At 41.9% G+C, this 11282-nt stretch overlaps 1 protein-coding gene across 1 annotated transcript; it reads right to left on the bottom strand.

The window, feature by feature from the left end:
• Nucleotides 1-5729: 5729 nt before the first annotated feature.
• On the bottom strand, nucleotides 5730-9762 carry LOC108801050 (NXPE family member 1-like). The gene is made up of 2 exons (XM_018573014.1): nucleotides 9546-9762; nucleotides 5730-6265 (listed from the first exon to the last, which is right to left on the bottom strand). The coding sequence occupies exons 1-2, from the start codon at nucleotides 9760-9762 to the stop codon at nucleotides 5730-5732; spliced, it is 753 nt and encodes a 250-aa protein (XP_018428516.1).
• Between the last annotated feature and the right edge of the window lie 1520 nt (nucleotides 9763-11282).

Genomic DNA, 11282 nt, shown 5'->3' with positions numbered 1-11282 from the left:
ATATATAGGGCTCAAAATTTCAGGCCCTAAACCACTAGCCAGGCCTTAAAAGTTACTCGACACCAGTTTCCCCACCTAACCCCCTACCCTGCCCCGGCCGTACCTCTGACAGCTCAGCAGTGTGATGCAAAGTACAGAGATCAGTAACAACACAGAGTGCAGAGGTCAGTGGTGTAATGCCAAGTACAGAGGTCAGTAATGTAACGCACTGTACAGAGGTCAGTAATGTAACGCACAGTGCAGAGGACAGTAATGTAACGCACAGTACGGGTCACTAATGTAATGCACAGTACAGGTCACTAATGTAACGCACAGTGCTGAGGTCAGCAGTACAAAGGTCAGTAATGTAACGCACAGTACAGGTCACTAATGTAACGCACAGTGCTGAGGTCAGCAGTACAGAGTTCAGTAATGTAACATGCTATTTCAATTTCCAATATCCAATAGCAAGCTGGCTATTGCGCCCGCCCTCTACTGCTGTCAATTACTAGTGGAGGACCTGATGGAGAACTTCAGGTCCCCCTCTGCTGATTGACAGCAGCAGTGGGCGGGTGCAATAGCTAGTTTTCTATTGTCTATTGCAGAGTGAAATAGCCAGTAGGAATCTAGCTATGCATTCCTATGCTGTTTTTTTTGGTTTGTTTTTTTCTGACTGACGGCGGCAGGTGGCTCCAATGTCAGAAGAAAAAAAAAGAAGAAAAAAACAGAGCAGGGAAAGGTTTACTCTGCTCGATTGAGCGGGGGTGGGAGCGGCTATCTAAAAGAGGAAGACTCCCGGAGTGCCCGGGAGAGTTGGGATGTCTGGGGTACAGCAATGTATCCTGCATGTTCAGGGCTGAAACCTCCCTTCCCGCGCTGCAAAAACTTAGGGCCGGCCAACAGCAGCTGCAGTCTTCCTCCAGCCTACGGCAGATGAGGTCGGCAGAGGAAGCTGCAGGTGGCCGTTGTGAAGCGAAGACAGCCGAACTGATTCTTCTCCTCCTCAGCCGCTCTGTAGCTGCAACGGCCACGGAAGAGGAAAATTAGTTTGGCCGTCTTCCCTTCACTCCAGGCCAGAGAAGAGAGAGCGATTGCCGCAGAAGCAGCGGCAGTTTCACCCCCACCCCCGTCCTGCCAGCGGTGAACCTCCGCCGATGAATTTCCACGCAATTGCGAGGGGGCGAGTGGAAATTATTTATTATATCATTTCATGTGACGACACAGAAGAAATGACACTTTGCTACAATGTAAAGTACTGAGTGTACAGCTTGAATAACAGTGTACATTTGCTGTCCCCTCAACATAACTCAACACACAGCCATTAATGTCTAAACCACTGGCAACAAAAGTGAGTACACCCCTAAGTGAAAATGTCCAAATAAAATATTTACAAAAATGTCAGGGGTGTACTTACTTCTGTGAGATACTGTATATACTGTATATATACACACATATATAATTTATTTAAGGGTGCAGTTGGATTTAACTGGCTTCATAAATGCCTTTCTACTGCCCTGGACCTCTTCCTATACCAGAAAACGGACTCTCATTGGCCTATATTTTTACTTCTTTTTCAAAGAAAAAAAACAGAACCAAAACAAACAAAACATACATTGACAGTTCACAAATAAGGATCAAATACAAGAAAAAAAACACATACAAAAGAACATTAAATGAAAGCGAGAAAACTACCCGGAAAAAAAATTAAACTTTCTTAAATAGTTTCTCAAAGTAGGTCAATGAGCAAAACTGAGAGTTTTCTTCTCAACTCACCTTGATCATTCCTAGATATGACCATTACAAAAGCAAAGACAGAAACTCAAGTGGGCAATTTTTACCAAATGAGTCCTACAAAAAAAATCACAATTTGCTGGGTTTAATCGAAATGTTTTGTATCAAGCAGATCAAACAACTGAACTGTATTTGGGTTGTAATTTGGGAAAAGGTAGCTATCCAAAGTGAATTAAAAAAAACAACAACTCACCAGCTAAACTTTTGAAAAGAATGAGTACATGGCACTTTTTTTTATATGGCAAAGGCTAAAATTAAGAATAAAGTAAATATTTTCTTTTTATAAGCAGAGAAATAGAAATACTAAATATGAATGCAGTTTTTTCAGCCACCAGGAGGTGGTCTAGGTGCATGTTCACATGTTTTCCTCTGTCTCGTTGCCACTTATGAAAAAAGCCTGGATAGCCCAGAAATCAATGGCTGTGCGCAGCTGTAGATGGTTACTAAGGATGGGCCGAGTGTTCGATTCGAACATGATTTTGAACCGAACATTGGCCGTTCGAGCGTTCGCCGAATGCCAAACTTTATGGGATGTTCGCGGTTTGTTCGACCGCGGACATTCCATACGGCAAAATGCCCTCTGAAGCTCTGATTGGTTAAAGTCTTTCACCTGTCCACAGGTCAGGTGCAAGACTTTGCCCAATCAGGGCTCAGTATTGAATTAGAGCAATGATTGGGCAAAGTTGTGATGACTTGGCACACATGGGCGCGTATTCAGTCATCGTAAAAATGCGCAAAAACAGAATGGAACCGGGATGCGTCCGGGCAGCGTATTTCTGCGTATTTTACGCGTATACGCATGTTTGCACGTGTATACGGGCGTATGTTTGTACAGTTGATTACAATTTCTATTAGGAATGATGCATTCTGGGCATGCAAATAGTGCACACATACACGCACATACGCTCGTATATACGAGCATAGACGCTCGTATATACGCGCATAGACGTGATATACAATTTTGCTCTTGCGTTGTGTGAATGAGGCCTAAAGTAATGTTAATATAATTGCGGGCTATGGGATTCGACCCCCATTGACTTGCATTGAGTTCGAGTTTGTATTCGAACTTTTCAGCCGTTTGAATACAAAGCGAACACGGGGGTGTTCGGCTCATCACTAGTGGTTACATGATGGCACTTGCGTAACCATGTGCATGTGTAAAGAAGTACACCCCTGGACACAATGTCTGGGTAATACAGGGTATACATTTAAATGCCTACAGCCTTTCGTTTCTATGGGCAGCAGCACCTGTGGCTCCTGTATGGAAAAATACACCTACATTTTGCATTGTACAGCCCAAAGTGCCCATGTGCATGAGTCCTAATGCTGGAAAAGCAATAAAGCTGGTTGTGGACAGTTTAAACTTAAACTGCTGTGTGGACTCCTTGCTGCTTATTTGGGTGTATCTACCCTGGAGACATATAAACCTGAACAAAAATGACCTAAAAGCATTACACTTTTCCTTTGAAGAAAGCTTGTAGCAAATGAAATACAAGGGCTATCATTGCTGAACCCTTTTCAAGAATACCTCTGCTAAGCTGTTATATTCGTCCTCCAGAAAGTCAGAGTGAAGCCAGAACTAATTTTGTTCCAGGTCAGTAACTTAGAATGTACCAAAATCACTGGGTAAATGAAAGCAAGGCATCTATCTATCTATCTATCTATCTATCTATCTATCTATCTATCTATGTAATTATGTTATCCTTATGTTATAAGAAGTATACCGATCCAAATATCCATCTATCTATCTATCTATCACTACTAATTTATTTAATTTTTGGGGGGGTAGGTGCTGTATCTGAAACTACTATAACATGTAGAAGTTGAAATCATTCTTAAATACCCTTAATTTTCAATATTTCTGTAGATCAATTTTTATTTGAAAATAAAGAAATGCGTTAGGAATTGCATGTATGGAGCTGGAGGTTCATAATTACTACATTTAAAAAAAATCATAAATTAAAAACAACTATCTTTGATGCCATATAAGCCAATTAGCTACTCCCGTTAATGTTTCCGATGTAGGTCATAAATTGGGAGAAGCTGACTGGATGATGTGTGGAACACATTCTTCTTTCAGATACTTTCAGTCATGAAGTCTAACTCAGGAGTTAAATCTTAAAAATGCATTAAAGTACATTAAATATTAACAAAAATGTATCTTATTTGTATATCAGTCGGCTGTAGATCCTCAAATCATCTCTGAATTGGTGCTGACACTGTCCTTCCTTCTGGAGGGGGCTACTTTTGTTCCCTGTGTGTGTTGTAAAGTAGCCACCGCTCCAAGCTCACTCACGTGATGGACTACAATCTCACATTTAGTTTACTAATTTGTATTGAAGTTATTGCAGGAGTGAGCTTGGAGTGGTGAGGTTGGTGTCCCTTTAACAAAAATAAGACAAAAACATGTTGATCTGATTCTTAAGAATGATCTCTGGTGGATGAACACTGAAAGATCCATACGCTACAGTCATGTCCCAAGCATCAATCATTCCAACGTTAAGGCCACTGAAGATATCCTTTACTAAGAGATACTGAATATACCCGTGAAAGTCACTATCGAACGAGCACATATAGGCGATCGGCGGGCTATGGGATTCGACCCCCATTGACTTGCATTGAGTTCGAGTTTGTATTCGAACTTTTCAGCCGTTTGAATACAAAGCGAACACGGGGGTGTTCGGCTCATCACTAGTGGTTACATGATGGCACTTGCGTAACCATGTGCATGTGTAAAGAAGTACACCCCTGGACACAATGTCTGGGTAATACAGGGTATACATTTAAATGCCTACAGCCTTTCGTTTCTATGGGCAGCAGCACCTGTGGCTCCTGTATGGAAAAATACACCTACATTTTGCATTGTACAGCCCAAAGTGCCCATGTGCATGAGTCCTAATGCTGGAAAAGCAATAAAGCTGGTTGTGGACAGTTTAAACTTAAACTGCTGTGTGGACTCCTTGCTGCTTATTTGGGTGTATCTACCCTGGAGACATATAAACCTGAACAAAAATGACCTAAAAGCATTACACTTTTCCTTTGAAGAAAGCTTGTAGCAAATGAAATACAAGGGCTATCATTGCTGAACCCTTTTCAAGAATACCTCTGCTAAGCTGTTATATTCGTCCTCCAGAAAGTCAGAGTGAAGCCAGAACTAATTTTGTTCCAGGTCAGTAACTTAGAATGTACCAAAATCACTGGGTAAATGAAAGCAAGGCATCTATCTATCTATCTATCTATCTATCTATCTATCTATCTATCTATGTAATTATGTTATCCTTATGTTATAAGAAGTATACCGATCCAAATATCCATCTATCTATCTATCTATCACTACTAATTTATTTAATTTTTGGGGGGGTAGGTGCTGTATCTGAAACTACTATAACATGTAGAAGTTGAAATCATTCTTAAATACCCTTAATTTTCAATATTTCTGTAGATCAATTTTTATTTGAAAATAAAGAAATGCGTTAGGAATTGCATGTATGGAGCTGGAGGTTCATAATTACTACATTTAAAAAAAATCATAAATTAAAAACAACTATCTTTGATGCCATATAAGCCAATTAGCTACTCCCGTTAATGTTTCCGATGTAGGTCATAAATTGGGAGAAGCTGACTGGATGATGTGTGGAACACATTCTTCTTTCAGATACTTTCAGTCATGAAGTCTAACTCAGGAGTTAAATCTTAAAAATGCATTAAAGTACATTAAATATTAACAAAAATGTATCTTATTTGTATATCAGTCGGCTGTAGATCCTCAAATCATCTCTGAATTGGTGCTGACACTGTCCTTCCTTCTGGAGGGGGCTACTTTTGTTCCCTGTGTGTGTTGTAAAGTAGCCACCGCTCCAAGCTCACTCACGTGATGGACTACAATCTCACATTTAGTTTACTAATTTGTATTGAAGTTATTGCAGGAGTGAGCTTGGAGTGGTGAGGTTGGTGTCCCTTTAACAAAAATAAGACAAAAACATGTTGATCTGATTCTTAAGAATGATCTCTGGTGGATGACCATTGAAAGATCCATACGCTACAGTCATGTCCCAAGCATCAATCATTCCAACGTTAAGGCCACTGAAGATATCCTTTACTAAGAGATACTGAATATACCCGTGAAAGTCACTAAAACGTTCCACATCCAAATTAATCTCTCTGGTGTTTTCAGATTTGATGATGATCTTTGTATTTGGGCTTCGTAAAAACATGTTCTCTATGGCCTTGCGAACATTGAGGAGCCTTCTGATGAACAGAGAAATAGGAAAAGCTCGGAAATGTAGTCCCAGTGTGATGACAATAACCGTGTCCGAGTTTCCACCAATTTGGTTAATTTGGTGAGTGACATCGGCGTAGTCCTTGGAGTTAAAGAAGCTCAGAGTTACAAAAGGGTGCACATGTTTCTTCCACTGTACGTAGATGTTGTTGGTTTGGTCTATGGCTAAGTAGGTCTTGTGCCAGCCATTTCCATGGAGGTCAAAGAACTTTAGATCTTTAAAAATAAAATTGTAATAATTAAAACATTTTCAAATTAAAATTAAATTGTGTTTATTACAAAGTGTGATATAGATTAAATACACATCATACCAGTAAGGTAAAAATCTTAAGCAAGTAAAAAAAAAACATCCTTTAGTTTACTTTACTGACTTAAAATATGTTTTGGATTTTTCTAATAACCTAATTGTTTGAAACCTGACCTTACAAGTGTGACCTTCTCCAGTGCTGTCGGATTGATCTTTGGTCCTCAGCTCTTCTCCCCCGTTGCTGCCACTTTTGGGTTCCCAAGCATCCTCCTTTCCCATTGGATGGCCACTGATGATGTAACTCCTGCACATGTGCATAGGAGCTGCATCTTGCCAGACACTCGCCCATTCATTGAACAGTGTATTTAGAAAATGAAAATTTGCTGGGAGAGAGAGGAAGAATTTTTTTTGCAAAAGAGACTTTGCATTTCCTTTCTACCAAAACATCCCTACCAACCAACAATTTTATTAACATTACTTCCGCTTTTAAGGGTGACTTATTTGAAAACATGTGAACCCCTCTATATATGTCCAAGGATATTATGTATAGCCATTTGAAAAATACTAGGGATGCACCGATACTGGTATTTTGGTATTGAGTACCAATATTTTTTTTTCAGTACTCGCCAATACCGAATACCGAGTACCGGAAGTCCCATTCAGGAAGCTAGTCGGCGTGTAATGACTCGCCACCTGGCTTCCTGATTAGCCAGCAAGTCGGGCGGCGTGTAAATACTCGCCACCCGGCTTGACGAGGGAAGCCATCCCTCCTCACTTCCCCCTATTAGAAGGTAAGCCGTCTCCATGCTTCTCGTCACTAGGTGACGAGAAAGCATGGAGCCGGCTTCCCGGCCAATCAGAAAGCCAGTGTAATGACGCGCTGCCCGGCTTCCTGATACCGGAAGTCCAAGCCACAAGTGACGACGGAGTATGGAGCCGGCTTCCTGATACCGGAAGTATCGGGCTAGGCATTGGAGCATTTGGGCGAGTACAAGTACTCAACCAAATACTCGGCATCGGCACCGATGTCGATACTAGTATCGGTGCATCCCTAAAAAATACTTTTAAAAATTCCATCACTGACTTTTCTTTTCTTGTGCTTTGAGAGCTGCCTTCACAAGCCTATACTGTACTTGTGTCAGTATTGCATTGTTTGGCATTCAATTTGTCTGCAGTCTGCACTGTAACTGCACACTAGAATAGGATCAATAAAGAAGGCATCAGTTCCTCATACCTGTTTGAGTCTATCTCCAATATACATGTACTCATGCAATCTTTGCAAACATAGATTAGAAACTGTTGAAAAACTGTTTGATTAGCTAAATCCTCTAAAGCACTCTCCTGATTTCATCCATGTAACATGGATTTCATCCATGTATCCATGAAAGCAGGTTTCACATCTAGAGGCTTTCCTGATGACTGAGGCCTTCCTTGTTCTCAGTCCAAGTTTATAGTCATATGCTCTCTATGCTGTAGCTAAATTTATGAAGGGACTGCCTGCCTCTAGCAATTATAATAGAGTAGTAGAATATACTGGAACATAGAACATGAATTAAACAGGTAACAGATTGATTTTTCATAATTCCATAATTGCAGTTACAGTGCAATATTTGTGTGGAAAAGTAGCTTCCTCGGCACAAATAACTCAGCATTTATAGCCATGTGGGTAGCTCAGTCATTTTATTTTAATCACTATGGAATATGTTGTGGAAGATGTTAATCGTCCAAGAACATGGTGGTGTGTCTGAAAGTTTGTGGAACCACCCTGTTCTAATTACATATTTCAAACAACACAGAGCCATGAAATCTGGGGCAGGTGTTAATGGTAAACAGTCATGTTCACCTTTTTAGGAGTCGCCCAGTGATGTTCACCTTTTTGATAGAGAGGAGTCGCCCTTAAAAGAATCAGTCAACCTAAAAACAACATTTTAGTTTTGGATTTTCCACAGCATTCATTTTCTACTGTTTCCCTTGACTCTGTTCTACCTCCATTGAGTCATACCCTTCCTGCAGATTTCTCCGAACTACATAGATATAATTACATAGTTACATAGTATTTGAGGTTGAATAAAGACACAGGTCCATCAAGTTCAACGTTTGTGTGTCTGTGTGTGGGTTGTGCGTGCATGTCTGTATATGAGTCCTTGTTTGGTCTTACTTTATAAGAGTACCTGTACGCCTGTATGTTATGGTCTCCGAGGAAGGTATCTAATTGATTTTTGAATGATTCCATACTCTCAGCTGATACCACTACTTGTGGCAGAGAGTTCCAAAATGTAACCACTCTAACTGAAAAGAAGCCCCTACGCCCTTTGTGGTTATATCTTTTCTCCACCAATTTTAGGTGGTGGCCTCTAGTCTTTGTTGGGGAGTAACAGTACAAAGTAGGGATGCACTGATACCGATACTAGAATTGGTGCAGATAAAGAGTATTTGGGTGAGTACGAGTACAAATGCTCCGATATCTTCCCCAATACCGGAACTTCCAGTCAAAGGAAGATTTCCCCTGATCAGCAGTACCATAGGGGAACATGGAGCCAGCTTCAGTATTCTGGATTACTCACTGCATGAAATTTCTTCTGGTATCCTTGGCTTTGTTCTACCTTCATTTAATTAATTTAGTCTTACCCTTCCTGCAGCCTTATCCTAACTACCTAGATGTTACCATGGGTGTCCCTAGCATTTTCGCTACCTGAGGCCGGGGTGAGGAGAGTTGGACGGGGAAGGTGCAAGCAGTGCACATTACCGGGGGGAGGGGAAAGGGGGGTTGGCAGCACACTCTACCGGGGCGGGGGGCCTGCACGGTACTTCTGTCCAATGTCCCAACTCACTGACATCATTGTACCAGTTGCCAGGAGCTGGGTAAGATACTAGCCAGAGCATCCCGCACAGCTCCTGGCAACTAGTGATGTGTCACAGGTGTCATAGGTTGCCAAGAGCTCTTAGGAACCTGGGACGCTCTGTTTGGAAAGGGGGCAGCAGGCACCATGTGACCTAATGAGATGCCTCCTATGGTAACTGCCTCATTATGGGGATGGACCTAGATGCCATAATAATTCAGAAAAGGAAGGTGGAGAAGATGGTAGGATAGAATTTACTCTTGCTGACATTCCAAGGCACGCTTCACTAATTGGTGGCAGTGGAAGATACTTCAAGCAGTTTTTCAAGGACTTCCTCTTTTCACAACACCTACAGTTCACCCCCTTCACTGAAACCAAGTTTACTCATCTTATCTATTTCAGTACTCACATTTCAGGTGTGCGGGGAAGTATTCTATCCACTGACGAAGTGTTGAATCTCCCATCAGATATATGATTTTACCAGTTAGGCAAGTGGTGATATTGGCCAAGGGTTCATATGAAGACACGTTACAGTGCAGAGGATACCACAAATCATTCAAAAAATACCCACTGGGGAAAGGGAGTGACATACCAGTTTGGCATTTTGGTTTAACTTCTACTGACATATCTGGAAAAGGAATGTAAAATACAAATAAAAAACACACTATGTTTACAGTTTAGCAATTAATAGATATAAAAAAATAGCCTATTTTAGTGTAAAGTGTGGTGAAGCAGTAAAGGCAGCTGAAGCTAGTTATATTTTGGATGGAACAGTGAATGGATATAACCACTCTCAGGTTTTTACTGTTGAGTATACCTAGAATTGAAGAGCTACACCTTGATATTCAAGTCCAGGTACAAGTTTATTCTAAAGACAAACTATATACAACAATCTGTGTTTGGAATAAACTTGTATTAAGGTGTATCGGTTCAATTCTAGATTCACTCATGCCTATCACAACCCAAGGTGATCATGGTAACCCTTTGGTTTTCAGAAGCTGCCAAACCAATATTCAGCTTCTTTATAGCTACACTACTGCCATACTTCTGGATGTATAATATAAAATGGAAAACAAAACGCCTCAGGGTACCAGCATTACTATTCCACTTCCTTAAAGCCCATTTCAACCTTTGCTGAGATATTTAAAAAAAAAACATATGCCAGCAATGTACACCTGTCAGGGTTCCACCCTGACTTTACTGGTTTGTAACATTCTGGCTTGCCTGCCATTTTACTCACCTGTGTTTCCTTCTTTGCCTGAGCAGACTCTGGAACAATGCTCACTGCTCCCAGGCTCCCTCTTATGGCCAGACAGGAAAGCATCATCTGAGAGAGTCAGATGGGAGTTTCCTGTCTCTAAATGATGATGTCACCCCACTCACTATATATAAACCACTCCATCCAGTCTGACCTTGCCGTGTGTGGTCTTCCTGCTAGTTGATTAGCAGTACTCCTAGAAACAACCCCCTTTGTAGAGCAGCGTCTCTTTAAACCCTACTGAGTTGCAGGCAAATGTGCACAGATGCAGAGTCCAGGATGGTACTTGCGGTTTGTTGGGGTATTCAGAGCCCTCCAGGAATACAGGGCGAAGGATCACTGCTGTGCTGGAAGAAGACCGGATTACTATGCTCTGGAAACGAAAGGTTCATGTGCTTCAGCAGAGGTATGAGCCCTAAGGAATTGCTCAACGTTCTACCTCGCTAGAACATTGAGCAAGTGTGTCTTCCAGGCTTTTATGAGTAGGCAGGTGTGTTGGGGCGGAGCAGTCAGCAGAGGCCCTCCGAAGTCTCCTAGCAACAGGATGCTTCCGAAGGGCCAGGCTGCTCCGCCCTCACTCCTATGTGTGACGAGTCCGAGGGAGACGTCTGGAGGGAGGAGCCGAGTACGCAAGCCTGCCGGACCGTCGTCTCCTAGCAACGAGACGGCGCCGCGGCTGTGTGAGGAGACGGAGCTCGGGTTTGTGACACTAGTGCATTCCTGCTGCTCTGAGTATCCTGATTCTGTGTATGACCCCCACCCTGGCTGACGTTCTCCTCTGGCCACTGCTCCTGGCTTGTTGCTGACAATGCTGATTTCCTGGCTTCTTCCTGACGACACTAATCTCTGCGTTCCTGACCTGGCTTGAATGACTAACCACTCTGGTTC

The sequence above is a fragment of the Nanorana parkeri genome, unplaced genomic scaffold (genome assembly GCF_000935625.1).
Source record: "Nanorana parkeri isolate BGI_ZX_2015 unplaced genomic scaffold, ASM93562v1 scaffold2205, whole genome shotgun sequence".
In the NCBI taxonomy this organism is placed as follows: domain Eukaryota; kingdom Metazoa; phylum Chordata; class Amphibia; order Anura; family Dicroglossidae; genus Nanorana; species Nanorana parkeri.
The sequence above is the reverse complement of the archived record's forward strand: the minus strand, read 5'-3'. Positions and strand labels throughout refer to the sequence as shown.